At 41.2% G+C, this 26051-nt stretch overlaps 1 protein-coding gene across 5 annotated transcripts in view; it reads left to right on the top strand.

The window, feature by feature from the left end:
• Positions 1-26051, top strand: part of sorcs2 (sortilin-related VPS10 domain containing receptor 2) — a 223546-nt gene that overhangs the window by 117039 nt on the left and 80456 nt on the right. For all 5 annotated transcript variants that reach the window (XM_074623541.1, XM_074623540.1, XM_074623539.1 and 2 more), the window contains one exon: positions 11584-11683. Coding sequence is in view for 3 of the 5 variants with exons in the window: in XM_074623539.1 (XP_074479640.1) it covers positions 11584-11683 (100 nt within the window). In the remaining 2 variants the exon portion in view is untranslated. The remainder of the gene's footprint in view (positions 1-11583; positions 11684-26051) is intronic.

Below are 26051 nucleotides of genomic sequence, written 5' to 3'. Positions count from 1 at the left end.
GATAGAATGCTGACAAAGTGACAATAGGCTGATCACCTGTAGCAAACATCCAAGTTCATTGTCCCTTATTTACCAAAATAATGCTTTTCAAATGGTTCTTTTTTTGCTGCTTAAGCTGCCAAATCATTCAAGCTACAACACCTAAGGCTGAAAGGAAAGCAGTAAGACTGATGAAATATCTTCTTTTTTTTACCTTGTGCAGTGTAGTTTAAAAGTCGCATCTCCAAAATGTGTCTCAAAGCACAATTTGCAAGAAGAGAGTCTCCTGGTGGTTGTCATCTATGGAGGACCACAAGAGTCACGTAAATAGTAATAAAGAATTGAATTGATTAATAACAAATTGTACAATTAAAATAGCCATTAATAAATTTGTTTACAAATGTATTTATTAATCTATGAATTATTTTAATTATCTAATTAATTATTTGACATTTTAATTGTCAATAAAAAGAAGAATTATAAAAATAATTTACAAATGATATATTAATCCGTCAATAAATAGTTCGAAATTAAAATAAGTACATCATTTAAAAATACATGAATGAATTCGTAAATAAATAATGCAATTTAAAATTCTATTTGAAAATGCAGTTTAAAAAAGAGAGATACATAATTGGATTCACAAATTGAATTACAAAGAATACAGGTTTTAATCAGGCATTTAAAAGGGCAACGTCTTTTCCCATTAGCTCTAGCATTTCCCTGCTGCATTCCCCCCTCAAGATGAGGTGAGTTGACGGATGATGTTGCTTGTATATAAGTTAAATAGCTCACTTTTCTGTGTGCTGCCGGCGCTGTTGCGTGCTCTTGGTTCGGGTGCGCAATACGAGAGCGGAACGGGAGGAGTGGCACGTATTATGCTCCCGAAATTCCACTGATATAGCTCCAATTGCTGGGTAACACCTCCAATATGTCAGCATTCTGTCTCTCTGTAATCGCCTAGACCGAGATGAAATCAGTAATTTGCTTTTTGGGGTGAGAGTGATGAGTATTTTCCAAAGACCTGAGGAAAGAAAGAAAGAAAAAAAAACATCTTTTTAGATTCCCACTAAAAGTAATTAAGCTGGAGAGCATTCATGTGTCTTTGTACTTCCTCTGTTGTGCCTTGGCGCATCAGTGTGGTTATGGAGAAACAAAAACAAAGTGTTGAGAGGCTGATGGGATCATTTGTAAAATAGATTGACTGAAGCCGCAGGGACTCCGCTGCTCTGGCTGTGAACAACGTAGTCTATTTAAGAATTCACAGCCAAGTTCAGTCAGAGGATTTGCTGCTTTTCATCTGCTCATTTCTGCTCTGCACTTCACACACATATAACACAAGATCTAAGTCAAATTTAACATATTCAACTGCACACAATCTCAATACTGTGCCTGTGAAGTCTGGGAATGTGTGGCCATTCAGGGTGCTTGTCCCTGAGGTGCTGATGGGGATATCATCTAGATAAATGTCCCCATTTACTGCCCCTCCCTCCTCCTATTCAGCTGGGACATGGGCGTACGGACGACACAGTGAGGGTGCTACAGAGAAGTGGATGGGTTCGGGGTGTTTTATGGTGCCTTTGGGGGCCTCCACTGAGCCAAATCCAGCTATAGCAGAAATGCTTGAGTCAGAGTTTAACCACATTAGATCAGGAAGACTGAGGAGTAGAAGTGTTTAATCTCAGTCAGAGAAACAGAGGGCGAGAGGGGGGAAGGATGGATGGACCGCTACTGTCAAGTTGTTCTAATCATTAACCAGAAATAGAAATTAAATCATAATTAAAGTGTATCAGGAAGAACATGACGATAGTGATTTGATCTCAAAAACTTTTGACATTTGGGGATTTCTGCAAGAATTGCATTTTTCGGTGATTAGATGGCGAGCACTTCTGTTCTGGAAACTGCTCAGACACCCCCTTATTATCAATCTAGCTAGGAAAGCATCCATCCATCCTCTGAATGCTCTAGGTCTCTAGTTTGTGGCTGTAACGTTTCATGAGGCTGTGATTATCCTAGAGGTCACCACAGGTCATTTTATACAGTGAAGTCAAGTTTCAAAAAATGCTCTCACCGAGGCCGGTTGTAAGCATGATAACCTGATAGTGATTATTATTATATCAAGGTTTCTCTCTTTTCACATTCAAGGATTCTGAACAACTGTGCAGGAGCATTGAGTTCTCCTCAAGGATTTTTATTCTGTACTGATTTTAGTTTTGCTAATTACACTCACTGGGAGAGCCATAAAGTCTGGATGGGATCCAGGGAGTGTGGTTATTTCTCCTGCTAATATGGTGGTTTTATAAATACTCGCGCATTTCCCTTTCTATGGTCGTTATTAGTAAAACCATTCCTGCAACCTCTCTTAAGAGAAGCTTTGCTAATGATTTGCATGCAGGGTGCTAACTAACTATAGAAATATGAAATGCTCTTTTGAGCGTGAGCATTTTGTGACGTCGATCTCTAATTAGAAACGGATTAAAAAGAAGAGTCCCAAAGTTTCAGCGCTGTGCAACAAGTGAGTAATTTCTCAAGCATCTTTTTCTGTGATGGATTGTAAGGAAGGTGTTGAGCATGAAATACATTATATGGCAGCATAGAGGGAGACCTGGAGGCCATGGCAACCTCCATATGGCTTTGTATTATTCTTTTATTCAGTGGTTCTTATCAATAGGATCCAAACAAAGTGTCATCAAAGTGACAGGATGAGGGCAGCGACTCAGTGTCTTGGTCAGTGGTAAGCAGTGACCACGGTGACCTCTTAGTAAAGCAATCCCATTGAGAGCTTTCCGATGGTGATGAATTACAGTAACTTGACTCACCTTGTTTTTTTTCTGTCTGTGGAGTCATTACATCATTTAATCCGTACAAACAGGACAAATAGATGCAAAAACAACTGTCAGGGGGGACTTCCATAAGCAGCTTCTCAAATGGCAGCAGCACTCTGCTCCTGATAACTATGCTCCAGTGGTTTTGTGCACTCAAGAGACGTATCCGCGACTGTGAAGTACCCTTACCGAGCATGAATCACTGTATCCTGGCTAACTGCCTGCCTCAGACTACTTGCAGTGTGGGAGGCACTTCCAGATGCAATTTGTCAATTGCTTGCTGAAACAAAAAAAAACGTAGCCCACATCTTCCCACCTTCTGCTACCAGGAATTGTGATTCTAATGCAAATTAGCTAATTTAATCTCATCATACAGTATGAAGGATTGTAGCGTAAACAAATCTGTGGCAGTACGCGCCCTGCGTGTATATAACAGCATCCGTGAATGTCATCTCTGATCAGTTCCACTTCTACGAGCGTCTACTCCTACTCTTTACAGTAAAAGACAATACGGCGATTATCCTTCCAAGTCTCTCTGCTGAATTACACATGACCGTGCCTTCAAGGCCCTCTGCCACTGCAAATGGCACTTTGATAAAGTGGAAAGGCAGGACCCAAAACCCTAAAGTATGCTCTATAATCGTTCAGGAAGATAGGGATGGAAGAGAAAAAAGAAGGCGAATGCTGATGATCCTGGACAGACTTCCATTTGTGATGCTCTTAGAGTGATTCAGTGTAATAAATCAACATAAAAACAGGTTTCATTTGGTCTGTTTCTTTGGTAAAAAGTACTTTTTTTCTCTCTCTTTGGTCTATAGGTCTGTCATGAACCTGTCAACCATAACAACTTTCTGCGGACGCTGTCACTTGTTTGCCCTTTCGTGAGTTGTGACCAGCGTGGTTGACACCTCTGCTCCCGTTATCCCGAGGCAAAGAGAAGTTCAGCGCTTGTCTTTTTGCTTCCCTATCGACACAGGTTCACACTTCCTCTGCGATCTCTGCATAGTGTCCGTTTTTTTTTCTGGAGGCATTCACAGCTGAGGAGCAATTCACAACAGATTGGGTGTTAAAATCTGTTTTGTGTGACTTTGTGACTGTCACAGCCGGATCACCACGGGGCCACAAAACACCCTGAAAGGATGGTGCAGGCCTCATAGTAGCAAGTCCCACAGACATTTTCAAATGGTTTTTTTCTTCTCAAAGTTGCCTCTCAACTCTCCTGCAGCTTCTCTGTTGGCAACATCTGGAAGACATACTATATCATTCTGCGTTCCAATCTGCAGTCAATAAAGTCAGGCTTGACACAATCACGCCAGAGAAGATGGCCATAAAAGTCTTTGTCCAGGGTGCACCTGGGACTCCCTGAGCTTTATCATCCATAACCATTGCCCCGCTGTAAAAAGTACTGTAGGGAAAATAAACAGATAGAGAGCACTGATCTGTAAAGAAACAGCAGTCGAGCAGAATGGTCATTTTTGTAAAGGAAGATTCACGCCAGAAATAGGTCAGCGTTGATGACGTGAAGCAGATGGGAGTGCACCCCTTTTCTTTTTTTCATCATCATATTTCATAGTTTCATCGTCTCGGCATCACAGAGCTGTGCCGTGAAGCTATATTTCTGAACTTTCACCATTCTAAATGTGATTGTCGACCGCGTGATCCGTCAGGTGGTTACGACGCCTTTTTCTTTTAACCACTGTAAATCAGCTTTAATTCTAACGGTGGCAAACCTTTTGTTGCGATAAATCAAAAAGCTTCCATCTCATGCTAATTCCCTGCTCTTTCAAAACGGGGAAAGCTATAACCCCGCTAAAAAAATTGGCACAAATTCTTTTGGGATGCCGCTTGAAAAAAAACCCAGTGAGCGATACCCTGGCACAAGGAACCAGATTTGCCTTATACTTCATCACTCTTGTCAGCGGAGTGGCTGCGTTGTAATGCATCGCATATTTCCTCAACCTTGTGTGTCTCTGTGGCAGTGCAGCACGCCGCGCCGATGATGGAAAGCTCTGACACATTCTCCGTAGGCAGATACGGCTCAATCCTCGGTCTTGTCGGGGGACTCTGGCTTCCTTCCCGACTTCCCCCCCCCTCCCAACTGCTAGTTGGGCTCCCAGAGACATCTGTATGTAAGCCAATCACTGATGAGCCTCGCCAAGTTTAACAGTCTGGCTGTCCAGGCCTGACTCAGACTGACAGCATCTGTCTGCCTCAGCACTCAGCTCCCTGCAGAAATCAGACCTTGAGCATGTCAGGACACACCCATCTACTGTGTATGTCCCCTGGCTCTTCTTTAAACACTCTGCTCTACTATTAGCTTTGTTTGAACCTATATTTCAGAGTATTGGCTTAGTTCTTGACTGCAGATACCTCTTGAAATGCATGCACAGTGAGGTGGATACACTTCTGTCTGTCACATTTCAATCATCACCAGCTAACATGCTGAAGGCCTTTTAGGTGAATTAATAAGCAATTCATTAGAAACCTGTTTTGTCATATCCATTCTCATTACCCCCTTTCTCTATATTTTGGTATTCCGTCTCGTCACCTTGACGCTCGATTTGTCTTCCCTGAGACGTCAGGGTGCCGGAGCAACCTTGACATATTAGAACATTAAATCTGATTCAGCACATGTCGCCGCCCTAAAGTGCTTCCGCGTTCTCTGTTTTCTCAAGCGCATCAAGGAAAATACAATTTCACCTGCAGTGTCTGTCTCTGTCACATTCACTCTCGCAGACACTTCCATGTCTACCTTTCTCTCCCCCTTTCCTGTCTCTTCTTCTTATTCTGATCTCCGTTTATACCTCAGTATTCTAGTGGTTTATGTCCTTCCACTGTTATTATTTCAGCTGCATGGCCCTCTACCAAATGGCTTGTGCGTCTGTGGTGACTTGTTTAAGCCTTTTGTGTATTCATATCAAATGTTTCTCCATCCGTGTCATGATTATGGTGTTTGAGGTATAGGATTCCTGAACTGACTGGCATTGACACATCCAAATACGATTTTGTACGCTGTATGAAATGAAGGGTAATAACAGTTGATTTGTTTGTGTTGATTGATTGCTACGGATTCACGTTTAGTCACTTTTTTGTCCGACCCTTCTCCCCTCTCCTCCTCCCATGCGCTCCGCCATCGCCCCCTCTCATCTGATCCCCACTCTGTTTCAAAGTAATTATTCCTCATTAATCTACAATAGCTCCCAACTACTCTATTAATCCAAAGGTCCGGACGGCAGGCAGTACTGAATGAGCTCTCCTATTAACTCAACATCATTATTCTCGCCATATAAGGCTCTGGGGCACAGCAACCCCCCAACCCAACCCCCAAATTAGCCTTATTAGTGCTGGAACGTCTTTCCTGACTTCTCCCCCCTGCTCTGCAACATCTTTCAGTTGCCGTCTTTATGTTTTTCACATGAGTAACCGCAAAATCCTTTTGTCTAATAGATGCAAGGTTTTTGAAAGATACAGCAGTCGTTTCTACTTGAATCATGTCATCATCGTGTCCCACTTTTGGTGAGACATGACGTAAATTTCATGACATTTTTGCATGAAGTTTGGTCATCTCAAATCAAAAAAAGAAAGCATTAACAACCTCCAGAGTGCTTCATCCACAGCAGCTGGATGTGTGACTGTTATCTGGTATCATTTGTGTTTTGTTTGAATAATTTACGTCGTCACATCGAACGTGTTCATTTCCATCATATGCCCAAAATTGCCCCCCCACCTTTGGTCTTTAACACCAGATGGATGTAAAGAAGCTGTCTCCATGGTAACAGACTCTTGGTAGTGCGGGGTAACGAGGACAGAAAGATAGGGCACGGTGTGTGACTAGTCAGCGTCCAGATGTTGAGATGTGTTTCTGGGCACGAGGCAGACCTCAAACCTGGCCACGCTCCTGCTAATGAAGGGCTATGACTGTGTAATAGGGGGAAGGCTTCGGAGACCTCTGTGTTAAACACAGATTACCACTGATGTGTTCAAAACAATGTCATGTACAGCATTATAGTGGATGTGCATATTCACCAACGGACTGTGTTGTTCAGTGGCCAATGCATGTTGGCGAAATAATGAGATTGTTTTTACATTATACAAAAACTCTGTAGTATTTCTTACAGTAAAGGGACAGTCTAGTACGAGTCATTACCATATTTGGCAGTCGTTGTGTTATCAGTGGGTAAAATAAGCAGTCTGTATTATTGCAAAAATGCACATACAGCAACTAGAGGTGTACAGAGACGTCATTATCTATGCTGAATGGCATAAGCGGTTATTGAACAATCAGAAACTGAATTTTCCATGAAACATATGACTGATATAGCCTATGGATATTGACAGAAATAGAGATAAAACATTTTTTTTTTTTTTTTTTTTTCAATACTTTGACTTATCTATTTTATGGAGAATATTAACACATACAGCCAATGACTATAGGTTGCTTCATTTTGATGTATAGGTCTGATAACATCATTCTGCATAATAATCAGCCATAGGAGAGCGTGTATTTTCGGAGTAATGGGCCTTCGTAACACTGGCAGTTTGTTTTCCTGATAACGGTCTGTTGGAAAAATGCTCTTTCGGTCCAGTAGGATATTTTTCGAACTATTGGGGTTTTGGAATAATGGGCCGTCAGAGCAATGTGCAGTCCGCAGCTCCCAGCTCTCAGCCTGCTGCCAGCTGTGGGCACAAAGCCACAGATCAGCCCTGGAAGACACAGACAGACCAAGAGATGATCACACATCAACTTATTTACTGACATCAAACGTGGAGAGGAGAGAACACAAGTTTGCCTGATTGCTGCTCCTGCAATTCACTCTCATGGTTTCACTTTTTTTTTTCTCTTTTAGTGAAGGATAGTTCTGCTACATCCTCTCATTGAAGTTGTAAATATTAACACCCGCTTTGAGACGAGGGGGAGGTGGGGCCCTGGTGTAATTTGTGGGACTTATGCCACTTGCGTAGTGAGCACATAATGCCGCCCGACCCTTTTATTAGCTCTCTTGTGGGACATTTCAAATACTCTTGGGGGCCCTAAGCAGCCGCTTAGTTCGCTCATGCCTTGGACCGGCTCTGATAATGATATGAATGGATTGGAAGAAACATAACTGACATGTCAATCATGGCGTTTTTTTTCCAGCTGAATAATAACAAGCAACTTGGGGTGGAAGAAAATCTGTTTCCATCGCATTATTAGTGCTTTCCAAAATAACGTATTCAGATTTGGGTACATCTCTATATGCAGTACTTTTTGTCACTGCTGAGCAAAAAGCAAAAGTTTTCTGAGTAATTTGCTACCTTATAGGCAGTCACTGGTTTCACTTGGGAAATGGGAAAGACCTCAGGTCACCACTGCAGTTTTCCATTACATAAATTAAATGACTAAGCTGATGATTAAGCTGTTCCAATATGCTGATGATATGACCCTTGTTGGTCTTCTCCTGAAAGACAATGCCATACATGAGGAGGCTTACTTTAGCCAAAACTAGAAACAAAACCAAGTAAAACCAATAACATCCTCCCTGTAACCAGCCTGTTGGAAAAGTAGAACATTTTAAGTACTCGGGCACAATTATTGATCAGACCTTAACTTTTAATGAGAACTCCGAGCATTTTTAAAGAGAGTCAATTAGCAGTTATTTTTAATCAGGAAGCTGAGGAGCTTAGCCATTAACCAACACATAGGCTACATGAAATGCATTTCATTTAACTTAACAACATGGTACAGTAACTGGAGTGCAAAGAGCAAAAACAAGCTCTCCAAGATTATTAGTATTGCAGGGAAGTTGACTGGCAAGTCACAGAAACAACTTTGCAATATATTGACCATGCTCTACACAGGGAAGCTAAACAGATAGCTCACATCCACCACACTCAGTTAAGCTGCTCTCCTCTGGCCCTCTATGTGGGGTCACAAGGACCAGCTGGAGCATAACCAAGAAGTCTCTTACTCCTATGCCAACGGCCTACAGGCGTTGAACACAGAATGACGGCATCAGGGAACACTTGTTATTTTATAAGATGTGCTTTCTTGAATTATTTATATAACTTATTTTCTGTTACTTGGCCATTCGCACTGTTGTATACTGTGTATTGTGTATGTTTTTAATGGTGTGCTGTGTTATGTGCATTGCAGTGAGGTGGACAATAATGTCAATCTAATGTAATCTAAGGCTATCAACCAGCTGGTGAACATAGAGGAGTATTTAGCAGTTAAAGAGCCAAAAGCACAGCTAAAAGGAGAGTGACTGTCATCAGGTGGCCACAAACACTAATGCTAACGTGTGCTTGATGTGTCATGAGACAAACAAACCAAGTTTGCCATAATAACTTCATACGCTAATGTCAGCTGTTTTGTTTTCAGCTTGTTGTGGAGTTACTCTGCCACCAAGTGGCCAAAGACAAACTATTAATGCAGCATTAAGACTAGAGCTATCAAAAAAAGGAGCATTTACATTAATGCCACACACACTTAAACCCAGAGGACAAACAGTGGAAAGCAAACATTAAAAGACTAGTTTGAATTAGGTAGTTTGTTGCATAAGACCAACAAAAGTTGGTGTTTCAGATGTTTGCTTTTCCCCACAAGAAGATCCAAGTTCTCTGTAAATTGATTTTCATATATTTACTAGTATGAAACAAAGCCAATCACTGCCTTGACTGTAGGAAATCAATCACAATATGCATGTTATGCTTTGAAAAATGGCAAATGTAAAGTAATGTAAAGCTGAATTATGTTCCCTTACAATGTGTTTGACAAAGACAATTTAATAGATTCCTCACCCAAAAATAAAAAAATGTTTATCATCCTCCGAACTCATTAGGACTGAATGATTTTTGCATTTACACCCTGATGATTCCCCCCGCCCCTCCACTCCATCCACAAGTGGCTTTTTAAGATAAGCACTGAGCTCTGGCTGCTAACGTGGCCATCATCACTAGATCTGTCCATGTCCTCCAAGTAATCCCGGGTTAAACACCGGCACACAGGCCAGCAAAGGAAGATGAAAACACTTGCCAGCTCACCGCAGAGAAATAGCTCACCCCTGCTATGCCACTCCATTTTCTCCAGCTGTATCAGAGCACTCTGGGAGAGCCGATTGCTGAATAGCTTGGCAGGGTCTTCGGTGTGTGTGTATGTGTCTCATTGTGTGTGTGTGTGTGTGTGTGTGTATGTCTGTCAGTGGTTTGATGTCCCACAGCGCAAAGGAGTAAATCCTCTCATCCTTAACCAGGCTGACGTGCTAGCTCATCATTCTCTTTCATCAAGACCTCTTCTTCCAGGCTCCCTCCTGTTGAACCCCTCAACCCCTCGGCTAAATGCTGCAGCATCTCCTTTCCCGTGTGCTTTGGATTGCTTTCCAAATGATCCCCGGGAAAACTGTCAAAAGCTGCACACTACAAAAAAGAAAAATGCAAATACAGTAGATGTTACATTTGCACTCTTTAACCTCTTTTTACTCCTCGGTTAAATTCAGTTTCCTAATCTGTCATAATCAATATTTGCTGCCTTAATCGGCCTTGCTTGCATTATGTGGTTGAGGCAGAATGTTTCATGGAGTGGTTCGTCCTCTGTATTGTCAAAAATATCGAGGTATCGATGCATATTTGAAATGATTTCAATGCTCATTCTGCACGGTATCAATACACAGGAACCAGCTGCGCTTTCTGCTCTCTTTTCTCTCTAAAAAATTAGATTTTACACCCTCAATGTTGTGTAAATTGTTCCCTGTGGTGTCGTTAATGGTATCGAATATTGATATTTTTGGAGGTATTGTCTCAAAGTTAGAAATACTAGTATTTATTTATTTATTTTATTTAAAAAGGATCCCCATTAGCTGATACCAATGGCACCAGCTAGTCTTCTTGGGGTCTGATATCAAGTACATTAAATTTATCGCATACATACTTGTATACAACATCATATTTGTGTTACACTAAAAACATTCAAATTTCCGAACATATATAAATGTCACATTCATACACAATCTTCCACAACCATTTAGCCTCAAGGCCCATCATCAGGGAAAAGGAACCAAAGAAAAACCATACGTATTGTGACAACACTACTCTGTACTGTATATTCCTGGCAGGAATTTAAGAAATTAACATCCATAAGTGGTCACCTGTCACCTGAAAACCCATTTTTCAAAACCCGTCACTAACTATCACCTTCACTCTGCTTGGTGGGTGGGACTGAGCCGTATATGGGAGAAACAATCCAGCAGCTAGCTATCAATCTCAAACACACACACAGCAGTCCCTACCTGCTCTTAAAGATGCCAGATTTGGGGATTGGCCAGTACTTCATCGCCAGCCCGAGGCTGTTTTTCCATCGTTGTTGCAATGACAGGTCGTCCAGCCGTTTTTGATTTGTCACCATGGCTCAGACCTCGGACCGCAAAGTGGCAATATGGTGAACAGAGAGCTGATATAATGCCTTCAGGGCAGTTTGAGAGAATAAGCAGGCTGCCCTCTCCCCGGCATTTTGCAGATTTAATCTCCTTCTGCCAACACAAAGGTTTTTCATGGAGCATGCTGTTGTTTTAATATGCAGGATGAGAAGAGTTTGTTGAAATGGAACGGGGAAAAGTTATAAAATCGAATGAACATCAATATAAACAACAGTAAGGACTTTTAGAGGTCCTTTTCTTTAAATCATAACCATTCAGCCTTTTGCTATTGATATCATGTGAAACCATAGCAAAACGAATATTACCACAAAAATGGTCTTAAAAGTTTGCTGACTAACTGCTTCTTGTTTTTGTCTGCCTGCTTTCAGGTCTACTGACTACGGTACAACCTACACCAAACTCAACCTGGTGCCAGGGACAACAATCGTAGTGACCAGCTTCTACATCTGCCCAACCAACAAAAAAAAGGTAGGAGGATGCATAGACGTTTTAAATGATGGCGTTGTGTCCATGAGCTCACTGAAATGTACTGCTGATTTGCTCCTCTTGAACTGACCTGCTTCACACCCATCCACCACCCTGATGTCCACGCACTTTCTTTCAGCTTTGCTAGAACCATATAGACTGTATATAAGAAGTGGACGTTGTCACCGTGACTCTCAGCCATTGGTTAACGGACTACCATTTGGAATGATGGAATAAAGTACCTGTGACATATGACAAAAAGTTGACCTTAGGGGTCTGCGGGGATGACAGTTGGTAGGATTAATCATGGTAAATGATATTCATGCAAATGCTTCAAATGCATCCTGTCTTTGGCTGGAATATATTATGGCTTTTATTTTTGTTACAGCCGAACGATTAGCGCATGTAGTGCCGCTAGATGTCGCTAATCTTGAACTGCATTTTTCCCAATCTTTTAGTGTTTTTGCACTCTTTTGGTATTACACATTTGCAAACACCCTTTGGCCACCACCTTTGCACCACTCCTACCAGTTATTAAATCCACAGGCATCTTCTGAACACCAGGTAATTTGAAAAAAAAAACGGGCATCAGAACAGCTTAAGTGAGAGCCCAGAGGTACAGTACGGTGACCTTAAACCGAAACGGACTGCCAACTGTGGTGGCCCGTCTAATTGGCAGGCGTTATCGCCGGGGTCCAGGGGTTTCTTCCAATCGATGAAGAGATAGAGGGAGATTTGATGGAGTCACTTTTCTCTCACTCCAGTCACAACTCCAAATGTCTGTGCTGGATCTGCCATTTCATCTTCTTCACACACACACATGCTCACACACATACAGGATAGTAGAGGGGCCAGACAGCATCAGAGCATTTAATTGCATGGAAATGGTGTCATCTTCATTTTCCTTAGGGACAGAAAGAGAGAGACTGGCTGTGTGTGTGTGTGTGTGTTGTGACGGCAGGATGTCTGGTAATATGAGCTGGGGATCAAGCTGCTGCTGCTTAAACACACCTCCAGGCCTGGCAGGAGAGTTCTGATGGTAAGCTCAGGTTTGGTGCTTCTTGCTGGAATCGGTGTGTGTTGTTGTGAGAGTAGTAGATCATCAACACTTTGATTGCTCTAAACTAAATATCAGTATGCTACCATGTGTTTACTTCATTCTTTTCAGCATCCAAATTATGAGCGATTACATTCATTACTTGCCCCTACGCACGTACAAACACACACACACACGTTTTGATCAATACTGCTAATCACATCAGAAAACAGCAAACAGGAAGGTCTTTAAGCTCTGTGAGGGGATTACACACACAGTGAAGGGATCACACAGGAAAGGTGTGAGGGGCCTCGGGTAATCAATAGGACTTGAGGCAATTAGAGAGAGAGGTGAGTCTTCAGACGGTAGACAATGTCACCGTCTCTTTCTCTCACTTCATTGAGAGCTTTGCAGGAGAGGGCTCCCGAGGACCCTTGACACATTTCAACGCCAGTGGGAGTCGTTAATAAACTTTGAGACTGGAAGCTCGGTGCACTCTCCCTCAGCAATTTTCTTTAACGCTTGTGTATAGAGAGGGCTGTCAGCTGCATGGGCAAGTGTTTGCACAAGTCTTGTTTCCTTGTTGTGGAGTGCTCAGCGTGTTGGCTAAATGAAGATTCAAGTGTATGCTGAAAGGGATTTTAGAATCAAAAGCTTCCTTTCTAGTGGTACTTATCTATCAGATCTTTACTAGCCATCATAGAATAGAGGCAGAGATCTAATCCTATAACACATCTTACACAAATCTGTACTGAATCATCGATGACACTAACCAAATCAGTAGCTTTTAACATAGAAGCTCCTCTCAATGGTGACTGAAAGAAACTGCCCTCTCTCTGTCTAGATGGATGGATGGATGGTTGGATCAACACATAGTGACTATAACACAGGAGACAGCCATTTGCATCCAAATGGTGTTCATTTTAAGGCGTGACCACGACGTTCACTAAACCTAAACCATAACCGTATAGCATTAACATATCCTAAATCTCATTTATTTTTCAACAGGGATTTGGAAGGCACAGACAAACAATGTGGTCCTGTTGATAGGGGTGTCAGATCAGATTATATGTGTTCTAGAGTGCATGGACTAACCACACATTTTGTCATTTGATTCGGAGGATTTGTTCGACTGAAAAATGACATCGTCAGCATATAGGCGCAGTTTGAATTTAAACGGTTGGAGTTCACAAAAATAATCTAGAGGGAATGTAATGTGTACAACGCAGAGAGGTCTGATCTATTGGGGTGTGTGTAGCCTACATATTACACCCTCCAAACAGAATGCTGATTGGTTAAGATGAAATAAAGAGTTATCTATACGATAGCTCCTCATTGTATGTCGTCACCCTACTTGCTATTAAAAATGAAAGTTAAACTTTGAATAACAGATTTTAAGATTAAGTTATTTACGGGGGGCACCATCCTCCTAGAGGGAAATTTGATCGCAAAATTAATAAATAAGTCTCGTAATCTGAAGGTCGCTACCGAGTTCTTTTAACTCGGCGTAGGGTCGCATAATACTTCAAATACACAAAAGCACGTAACCAGGTTCTTTATAAATGATTGACTGCTAAGGGTATACACACTGCAAGACTCAATATGCATAACTGAATGGAGGTAATGAAGGGTGGACAGATGATTTTCAGCTTACACAATTAATAATGAACGGTAAATGAGGTAGTTGGCAAGATGGATGATGCAGCAGGGCGACTTTTTTTGCTTTTGTTTCCTTCTTCTTCCTACTCTCTCCCTCTTCTCTCTCCCTGATGTCTCGACGTCCTCTAGATGTCCGGCAACCAATCGATAGTTCAAATAACAACCTGTGATAGTGACTTTTAGCTTAGAAGAAATTAACGAGGTATCAGCGACTACAAATCAACCACTTTGTGTTGTGCCTACTGAAAAAGACTAACATTCTTGACTTTTGCCTCAGTGTTGGCAATGCAGCTGGAAGCATCTAGCAACAATGAGTGGAAAACAAGTAGAGGAATGTGTTTGTGTGGAATCATCTCAGTGTCCAGTGTATTTTGAGGATTAAGACAATTCTTGGTCCATTAACGGCTTATCCAAAGCCGATCCCCTTCGAGATGTAATTTTTTAAAGACATGCACTCCTTTTATTCACCTCCTGAACATAGCGTCACTGCAGCACTACTCATCTGTGGCCCATAAAATCTCTACCTCAGCAATTCTCTAAGCAGCAAGGCATCAGAAGTGCCGTCAAGCTCGGAGGGCCTCAAAGGCAAACCACCTTTCTGAGCTAGTGTTCTGTCCTCGGCCACTATAGTCAACATCGCATCTCCTCAGGGAGTACTGCTGATGACCTTCTGCCTGATGTCAGAACTTAAGAACTGATTTTGATGAACGGGGACGTGCTCCATGAAAAGAGGTCTAGCGCGCTGTTTGAATTGAACTGGAGCATTTTCCCCATTTGTTGAAAATTCAGATATCAGACAGTGGCCCTGTTGAAAGAAATATTTCTTGATGTGTCTTCAAACTAATGTGCATTATACTGTAAACACCCTGTGATTTGTGGATTTAGATTAAGTTTCACCACTGTAAAAAAATAAATTTTTACCGCAATAACTATTCCAATACAGCCTTACAGTAAACGACAATTTCTGGGCGAAATCTAACCAAATCAGTGCCATAACTCTTCGGACTGCCACAAAAACAAATTCACAGTCATTTTAAAAATGCCTTCAGTCACCTATCGAAAAGAAGAAAGGCAGAAAACAACAAAGCCTGAAAGAACAAAGTGAGAGGAAAGTGATTAGTAAACACAGACATGACTAAAAAGGTTTCAAAAAGGAAAGAACAAGGGGGAAAAAAAGAGTAATAGACTGAATGATGCTGCAGATTTACTGTCAGCACTTCAGTGATTGGCAGTTCAAAGAGCTTCAAAGAGAAAGATGCGGCAAGATATATTCAGATGTGGTCACATTATGCTCAGATGATATAACCCTATGATGAGCAATTTTTTGTAATTCCAGATAGACTATCCTATTCTTTTGTGTGATTGACGGTGAAATAGCTGTCTGCTCTATGATCTCTTTTCTCACTGTCATTTGTGTCCCATGCTAAAAAATATATTGGTAACTGGATCATTTTCTCTGAAGCAAATTTGCCTTTCTTGTCCAGTGTTATCATAGAAAAGAGGACCATGGAAGTAATTATGTAAAAAATGATGCAGTTCAACATTAATAGAAGCCACTCTGCTAATGGAAAATGACCTTAAAGGAGCAGGATGTGGCGGTCTCTAGTGTTGAGGTTGCAGATTGCAACCAACTGAAGCCTCTCCCTTGTGCTAATGCCAATGAACCACTGTTGAATGTTTGCATTTTTAAATTAACTGGGAAAAAATATAAAGCCTATTCAGTAATATTATTATTTATTTTTTTTCCTGCTGTACCGAAAACATACTGAACTGTGACCCCAAAACCAAGATAGTCTACATAGCCGAATTGTACATTTTGTGTAAAGTTCCACTAATGTCAATGTCCTTGTTGGACAATTAATTTACCAATTCTTTCAGAAAGTTCTCTTACATTTTGGAGTATTTTTTCATTCACGATACTCTCCCCATTTAAGTGCCATTTTAGAGTTGCTGACACTTAAGATGTGATAGCCACGATGTGTCCACCCCAGCTCCTTCTTGTGTGATTTAATCGTCAATAATTCAGTAGGTTTACAGACATACTTTGGGGGAGCACTTTGCTCTCAGCCTTTGGGGGTTTTTTACCAAGTGTTGGTCCATTCACGTTTTGAGAAATTGGCTGTGTGGAAACACTTGGAAATAGAAAGGTAGTCTCTAGTGTATATGGCTCCCATACTGATGACGAGCAGAGTTGAGCTGTGGGGCATCAGGAAAAAAAAATGTAGGTTTTCCTTCCTCTTGAAACAAAAATAAAAACATGCAAAATTGCCTTTCAATACAGTTTGACACGCAAACGCCTGTTTTCCAGTGCTGAAAGCTACGAGGGGTAAACCATAGCATCGCCACATGAGAACCATTTCCCTGTTGTTTCCTCTTCCTCCCTCTATCCCTGCACCCATGTCATCTGAGAAAGTAGTCTTTCCTTTATCCTCTGCCCAGACTCTGATTTGGGAACTGTGCACGGGCTGATAAGGAGACTGGAGCGTATGGTGCATCTGTGAAAACGAGGACAGTTGGAGGCGAGGTTAGACCACAGAAGCTAGCACTAATACTTGCTGGAGGGTTATCGACTTTTTGGTTCCACTACAGAGGTTCGGTCCACCCACACGGTGATATGGAAACAGTGTTCTACTTCGGAGTATACATAGTTTATTTGAAGCGTCATGGAGAAAGGTGGCGTGGCATGCTTCTCACTCAGAGAGTCAGGAAACAACGGATTTTTAATAGGAAAGAATCATTTATATCATCACGAGTCTTAGAGAAAGGTTTAGTATTGGACTTTACTCAAAAGTATACAGATGTAAGAACGCACAACTGCAGTTTATGCCGTTTCTCTGGGAGTCTTTTTTTCCCCAATATGAGACAGACATAATGTATGTGAGGCAGCAGGCACCAGGTCATAGAGCGAGATTTTCTTTGTTGTGACACATCAGATGCTGTTCTCTCTCCGTCTCTCTCTCGCATCTTATCAGCACTCCCTGTATCAGCGGTATCAGTGTGTTTGTCTCAGAGTACAAAAGAATACACAAAGAAGACAATAGTTCAGTCTTACTTACTGACTAAGAGTTAAAAAAAAAACACATGGTAACAGACCTCAAAGTCAAGAAGAAATGTCATTTATTGCCATTTAATTTCTGAAACAAGCTGTATATTTCTGGTTGAAACAGGTTGTAGGAGGCACATAATGAGGTGTGTCCAAGGGTAGTGAACACCTCTCCTTTTAGCTCTGTTTTGGCCTCCACCAACTCCTGAGAGAAATTAAATGCTCTTTAGCAGCGAAGTGCTTCATTACGTTTTCCTTAAAGCTTCAGTAGGAAACCATTTCTTGGCATCATTGGTTGCGACATTGGTTCACATATCTGGTCTCATGGCGTCCTTTCGTATGCTTCAGTCTCTCCAGAGCCTTGTTGTGTTTGACAACAACGGCAATCTAATAATTTGAATTTGCCTCTTGTCACAAGCGAGTACATATCAACAAACGTCCTGTTTTTAGAATATGCTTTAGCTTAGCATCACATATAAATTAAAATACATGTTAATTTGCATTAAATGTCAGTTTCATTTAGTCTTTATTCACAATTTGGACACGTCTCTGTTTATGTGATTGTGAGAGCAACACAAAGGAATGCCGTGTAGATCATAATTAAGGTAATGGGGGTCATAAAACCTAGTCTGTGTCTTAATTTTTCTTTCTCCAGTTCTGCTTGCAAGGTTCAACATGCACAACAAAACTCCAGTTCCTCTCAGATGGGTAGTTAGACATACAGTAGCATGTTAATTAATGTACATTTTAATGGCAGAATTAGTTGTCTGATTCTCGTCAGTTCCTGATGTCTTACTGGTTGGACTGGTTGTCTTCTCTGAGTCTTTGGGAAGAAACCAGATGTCAGGACTTTGGTTATTGCTGCTGTCTTTACATTGACAAGACATGAATGCTGATGATGTCCTCCAAGTTCTACTTTTGCAATGTTACTCCATCCACTCTATCTCTGACAAAGCATATTCCATCCAGAGTGCTACTGCTACAAGTCCCTGCAGAGCACGGTCAATCGCATTGCCACAGTCCGATTACAGCATAAAACTAGCTGTGATCATCTTTGACCTAGCATTGATTGAAACTATTGGTCCATATGCTCTGTCCAGCTGGGTTCTTGTGTCCTCTTGTGCCACAACAAAAGGCCCAACGGCCATCAGCACTGCTGCTCTCAATCCTTTACATGCTGGGTCTAAATGGATTGACCTGACCAGGGTTCACCAATTCGGATCGATTATGCAGCGAAGCCGGAGCCATAGACTCACAGTACTCATATCTGCTGGCTCAACCTGTAGGGAGACCAGGCTCTGCACTATACGTCATGCAGCTTCTGCAGGGATGTAAATGCTGCTCTATATGCTTGTCTCTGAATTTTAAACTTGGATATGTTTGCTGCAGTGTAGAGTTTAATAGGGCTTGGTTAATATTTCAATACAGCTGAAGTAGACCGAAGAATATTAAAGCGGAGAAGACATCAGAAAGGAAGCCAAAACAGGAGGAGACTATGAAATCAATGTTTTTTGAGCTTTTTTTATGTGTCACACAAGGCATCGGGAAATTTATGAATTAATTTGTCATTAAGGTTAATTTGAATCAGCATTTGTATGACGTGCAGAGGCAGCCACTGCCATAGAAAAGACATATCTGTTTTGGCATAGTGCTTTAATTGGCCTAGTTTTTTTTTTTTAAATGTGGGGTGTCTAAAGATGAATAATTGTCGCTAATCTCCTTATAATGTCCCTTAATGATTAAAGTGAGCCGAGTTTAGCTCCACGAGATTCAATTTTTTGACGTCTCACATTACATTTACAGATCTACCAACAGCACTAGCTTGGTGAAATGTAAAGGATGTACGCAAAACCAGCATATCAGGCATCACACATACAACAAATGGCAGCACTTTCCAGTTTTTCCTCATCCCTTCCATCATTCATCCATCATCACTGGGTAGATCATTTCTTTTCCGCTACTCTCTTCTACTCATCTTTCCACCTCCATCCATCAAATTCTCCTGCCACGTCTCATTCTTTGTTAAGCTCATGTGTTCATCGTAACATTTTACCTCCTCCATATCTCCCTTTACCATCTCCTTGTCATCTTTTAGTGAGTTTCCACTGCAGGTATACGTTTCCACCGACCCATGAATCTTTTCAGGGAGTCGGTGCTGAATATTGCTCACTTGTGAAACACAATCCGAAGGGTTGCAAATTGACAATTTGTTTCAATGGGGTTGAGTTCGACGGCGGAAATAAAGAACCTTAAAACACTTTGCAGATAGTTGCTACTTCACAGCGTTCTGTGGCACCGGTGTGTGAAAAATTTAGATTAGATCCTGATGGGCAGGTTGGCACTTTGCACGGCAGCCTCTGCCATCAGCGTATGAATGTGTGTGTGAATGGGTGATTGTTGGCATATAGTGTAAAGACTATTTACCATCTCTTTCTTTTCCTACTTCTGCATTCTTATTATAATCTCTTTTTTATATTTCTTCCTTCTTTTTCTTGCCCCCTTTCTTTATTTCTTTACTCTCCAGCTATTTAATCTTTTCTCATATACTGTATAGTGACTTCCATTCTGCACTAGCGCCGTCATAAATATTAACACCGCAGTAGGTGCTATTTATATGCAATTGCCCTCCTTTCTTCCCATTCTCTCTTTTCTTTCTCATCCTTTTCTTCCTGTTCATCCTTTTCTATCCCTTCCTCGCTAACTGCGGGGCGAGAGACCATGAGCCAGACGCTGGAGATTGATCGACCACGAGCGATGAGCATGTTCGTTTGTGAAGAACGAGAGAGTTTATAGATAAATGACGTGGAAGAGGAGGTAGAGATGGATGAAGTGTGCTGGAGGGGCGAGTGTTATAACCCTGTGGTCTGCTGTGTGTATGTTGCTGAAGTAGGAGTTTTACTGTGGAAGAAGGGTGGAGTGATAAATGACTAAACAATAAAAAGAGTAGCACAAAAATTGACTTGCATCGTCAACAAATAATATATGGTGCTGCTGTAAAACTGCGTTTATGCGTCGTCATACAGATCTCACTGTCACAATGCTGTGTAGGATGCGTGTTGTCATACTAAAGTGCATGTGTATTTAATACTCATTTTATTTGTATAGCACTTTTCAAGCTGGGATAGATAGATCTACACAGTCTGAAGTTTATAGCTACATCTCAGGCACTGAGGTAGGTAAATAAGGTTTTAGAATAGTCCAGGCATGAGGAAATAAAAGCATGAATATTTTTCTGTGTTGCTAGAAGATAACATTGCTCTGATTGTGAAAATATTCCTGAGTTGATAGAAACATGATTGTACAATTTTTTTTGTGTGTGTTTTGTCTAAAGCTTAGTGACGATAACACCCAGGTTCTTAGCAGTGCCTTTAATATTTGGGATAAGGAGTCGTAGCAGTAGCTGGACTTGATTACGGAGGTGATCGGGGTCGACGATAAGCACCTCTGTTCTGTCAGACTTCAACTACAAAAAGTTTTGTGACATCCAGTCTCTCACATTAGCTGCAGCTCTGTAGTGTGGCCAGCTTGTTATATTCAGAGAGTTTAATGGAGGGATATAACTGTATCGTTCACATAACAGTGAAATGAGATGTTAGGTTGCATTCCCCCAAATCAGATGTTGTGGCCAAAACGCCAGTCATTGCATTCATGATGTTGGTAAAGTTTTATTGGCTGCGGTGGTGGGGACCACAGGGGATGCAAATAAAAAATGCGCACTGGACTGGCGCCCTTCCAGTACCCCCATGAATGTCTAACGTTGTGGGCATTTTACTGCCTTGCCTTAGCTGTGTATTCCCTGATCTGTATAATATATACAAGCCCTGAAGCCAACGTCTGCATAATGTCTTTTCATGTAATGTATAGATCTATATACCATGCTGTTTTTTTTATTTTTTATTTGTCCAACCCTTAGGGTCTGCAACCGATCTATCCTTGCTATTATGTGATTTCTGTTTCTTTATTATATTTTGATCTTGAAAATTCAATAAAATATTGTGGTGAAAAAAAATAAAATGCGCTCAAGCGCCGATTTGCGAGAGGTGAGCCAACGCCGATTTGCCTCTGGTTTGGGGCTTTTGTCGGGAAGCGGAAAATCAGGGCTAAAGTCATGCAGTGTGAACATTAATGGGACGTGAATGCATACAGGTGGAGAGGGTGAGGAGGAGAGTGGAGCTCAGCGTATCAGAGGAAAAAACCCCGGCAATCTAGTGTAGAGTAAAATATATTATCTTATTCTATATTTTATCTGTCCAGGCCGTTTGGGTGAAGACCATCCTGCCTAGAGAATGATCGGCGGTTCCAAAAGAGATAAAAAATGTTCAATAAAATATACGTCATATAACATATGACACCTCTTCTAAGGAGATGAGTTGGGCCAGAGATGAAGACGTGTTTGCCGGTGGCTTTTAAGTGTAGCAGATGGATGAAGTCATCTCTTAGTATTTCCAATGTCTTCTTTGGGACATCATTGCAACCGACATGGATGATTACATTTGGAGTAAGAGGGTGCTTATCAAAGAACACTTGGCATCTGCTCTACAATATCCTCAAATTTTGGCACAGGTTTTCATATTTCCGTTGTCACATTTCGAGTCCCAATAACCAATGATGGGACAAGGAGGAGAAGCGGGTTGACTCCGGGTTGAAGTAGCAGACCGAGGGAGGCCTGCGTGACTCGGTCGTACTTTAGCGGTACTTTGCTCGGTACCATTAAACACACCGGGACGAGCAAAGTGTCCAGGCAGTTTGTTACGATTAGTAAGTTGTGTGTGTGTGTGTTGATAACTACTACAGCCAGACATGCAGCCCTCTCTGAGGATTATTCTCTGCACTTCAGTTCCAACTAAACTTCATAGGGAACATGTAGAATAAATCCATGAACTTCAAAGGGAAGTAGAAGTGTTGGGCGACATGCAGACGTACAGCTGCAGCTAATTTTAATCCCTCATCCCCAGGCAGGTACATTATTCCTTATCTACATTAGTCACGTTTTTAATGGGATTTATGTGTTTCAGAGCGACACTGACATGTGTTATATGTATTTTCTGTGTCAAGCAGTAAAACTTTATTTTAACTTTGTATCTTTTTGTATCAGTTTTATACATCTACGTGCTAAAAATTACATGAAACAGTTTTTTTCAGTTCAATTTTTTCGCCCAAATGTAATACTTGTCACATTAAGATAGGCTTCAGCAAGACTTTCATGTCCTTTTAGTGAAAGAAATAGTGAAAAAAATGTGTTTAATGACAACTATAACACTTTATGCATATACCAACAAGATTAGACAACCAACACAGTTATGGTTAAGGTTAAGAAGTGAACTCGGGCCTCTTAAAGTTGGATGCACAACAAGCACATCCACCACTTAAACCTCCAAACCCTGACTGTCTGCCGTAGAACATTTTTCATATTTAACACCTCCAGTGAACGCAAGTCTCCAAACCAACGCTGATATAACCCTGATGACATCATTGTGACATCATCAGGGCTATTTTCTCCACAGAGCCACAGAATACATTATCCATCTGTTTTCACAGGCAGTTACTACTCAGGCGTTGTTACCCTTTAAAGGAATATTTCACATCCATTCACTAATTGTATCAGGGAAGAATTAATACGATAAATAATTCATGAGATGTTTGTTTGTGCTGTAAGCATAAAACACACTTCTTCTAGCTAATCCCCAGACAAACTGCTGCTTCGCTGCTTATAAAACTCTGTATTTTTCCTCATATAGTACTCTATGTGTTTACACCAACTTGTGTTTTCATGAGCTTGCTGCAGGTTCAAGTCTTTCATATCATATCAGTGATAGAGAGCAGCAAAGGGGACATACACTCATATGAAAGAGTTGAGACAGTATATGCCGAACAACACTGGTATTGTTATTTTCTCAAACACATTTCACAACTGTTTTCTTCTGGTTCTACCTCACTCTCGTCCACAAACACACATGTGCACACACACAGCATGACATCCACACTCAAGCCAATTCCCCCCATTCAGAGTCTTCTCTGTACCCTTTTGCCATCATCCAGCTTCTCTTTCTCAATTTTTCACTTATCTTTTCCCAATTCCACGGCAAGAGAGGGGGAACACAGAAACCCAGGGTGAAAGAGAAAGAGAGGGAGACAAAGAGGGAGAGAGAGAGAGAGAGAGAGAGAAGTGATGAAAGCCAAGATCTAAAGCTGGAAAATTGATCTTTTTTTCTTTGGGACTCTTCTTTTGACTGCAAGCGGCACTGAATATAAATTGATAAATTTGCCAGGCTGTACTTGCTATGACACCCAAGGCATGCTAGGGATAAGACATGGCACCCCAGCATGGATACACAGTAGGCGGAGGAGATCTCAGAAGAAGCAGTGTCAGAGCTAAATATCTGGGATTTCATTTAGTTATGTCATTTATACAGGTTCGTTGGAAAGCGCTAATCTATGAGTTCCTCATTCTTTTAAATTGAACTGAAATTAAAGGTCCAGTTTGTAGGATTTGATAGCATCTAGTGGTGTGGTTGCAGATTGCAACCAACTGAGTAACCCTCCACGCACTGCTGATACCGACTTCCTTTGGCTAACTCAGACAGCTGAAGTATTACAGCAACCAAAAACTGTTTCTACATGCAAGTTGTTTGAAAAAAAAGTTGAAATAACATCTATGAAAAGTAATGTCTGGTGAGAATTAGTGTGAACATTAGCAAGCTTGGCTAACTTAACTTCCACTTTGCGAGTACAAACTTGACATCATGATGGGTCGTCCTAAACGGTTGATGCTGCAAAGGAACAGATGTCTTAAAATCACTAAAATCAATGCTATGTGGGCTTGTTGAAAAATTGGTAAAAATGCTTTGTATCAATGTTCATAGGATAAAGTGTGATGTTGTCTTGTCACTAGCACATCACAGAAGTTGCCTGAAGCTTAGATGCTGCAGTATCACTATGGTTTATGTCGCCTTACATGAAACGTGAGGAGAAGAAATCTAATTTCAGTTTGACCTTAACTTTGTCTCCACCGGAGGTACTACAAGCTCATTGCTGTGGAAACCCTGCACTGCACTGTCTCAGGTTCTTCTTCTTATTCTTAAGCTGTCAGACATGATGGATGTTACTGCTCATGTGAACTTATTCCTTTTTTCTGCTATTCATTCCAAACACCTTTTTTTTCTCCCCACACACGTGTGTACGTTTCTTTGTCTTTCTCATGGTGCTCGGAATAATCTGTTCACAAGACAACACGGCAAAACTAGATATAACTGGGACCATACTTGTTCAAGCACACATGTGTACAAGCCTACACAACACAGGCAAAAGTGTTGATGTTTAGAGGAATGAGTGAGGCTGATTAGCTACAAAAGCGTGTGTGTGTGTTCTTGTTCAGCTATCTTTGTGGGGACCAATTTCAGTTTTAGACCTTCAGAGTGAGGACCTTTTTGGAAAGTGAGGACATTTTCGGACAGACCTTCAAAAGGTCTGTTTGAGGGTTCAAACTTGGTTTTAAGGTCCAGGTTAGAATTAGTTTTAGGTTAGGGTTAGGGTAAGGGTTGGGGTCAGGCATTTAGTTGTGATGGTTAAGGTTAAGGTAAGGGGCTAGGGAATGCATTACGTCAATGAGTGTCCTCACAAAGATAGAAGTACACGGCTGTGTGGGTGTGTGTATGTGTGTTTTTCCTTGAAAAGACCTGCTAAACATATATTGGATAGAAGGTTCAAAGTCAATTTTTACTCTCATCTGTCCCAGTTGGTCTCACAGCAAGTATCAAAGTGATGTTAGATGAAAATGTTACACTGACAGCACAAAACGCAGGCAGTCAGTCAGCTGCCAAGCTGTCAATCCGTTTTCAGACCTGCTTCACTACCTTGCATAGTATCAAATAGATGTTATTTTATTTGAAACACCATTTGAATGTATGGGCTTCATGAAAGTGGAAAGTATACACAGACATAGATATACGGGGCTCAGACAACATAAGACGCGTTCCACGCGACTGTACATCTGTTGGAAAGGATTACCCATCTTATTTCTTCCTATCCATCCTGATCTGCATTTAGAAAAATACATCCGCTGCACACATGCGTCACTTTGTCTCCAGAAGCAGAGCCTTGAAAATTGCCAATTTTCCCCATAGCACACAGCAGTACTTCATATTCCCCTCAGCTTTGTCAATTTGTTTCTCTGTGTCTCCGACTAAAATGTTCTCATAGGATCGGGGAGGGTGCAGTGTAAGACAAAATGCATTATGGTTTGATTATAGTGTTCATTATAGATGAATCGTGTTGGTTTTTTCCTGTTCTTGCCTCTGTCGCTCAGCTGGGGCAATGGCATGTGACTTGAAGAAGTGAATAGGAAAGGAAAATAAGTCTTTTTAAGTAACACTTTGTCTAAATACAATATCTATAATGCATTATGAGGTCACACAAGGTCACACAAAATGCTTTGTGATGCATTTAACTTACGTCAATTTTCATTACTAGCATCTTTGGGATGTTTGAGTAGAATCGAGAGAAGTTAAGTTGCATGAAGTTGCGCACAATTTAAAAAAAATATATATTATTATATTCTCAATTGCACTGGGTTGGTTCAGAAATCTCAGAGATATATATTTCTAAATCATAACAACTAAGACCAAAAGTATCTG

Source organism: Sebastes fasciatus, chromosome 22, assembly GCF_043250625.1.
Source record: "Sebastes fasciatus isolate fSebFas1 chromosome 22, fSebFas1.pri, whole genome shotgun sequence".
NCBI lineage: Eukaryota > Metazoa > Chordata > Actinopteri > Perciformes > Sebastidae > Sebastes > Sebastes fasciatus.
The sequence above is the reverse complement of the archived record's forward strand: the minus strand, read 5'-3'. Positions and strand labels throughout refer to the sequence as shown.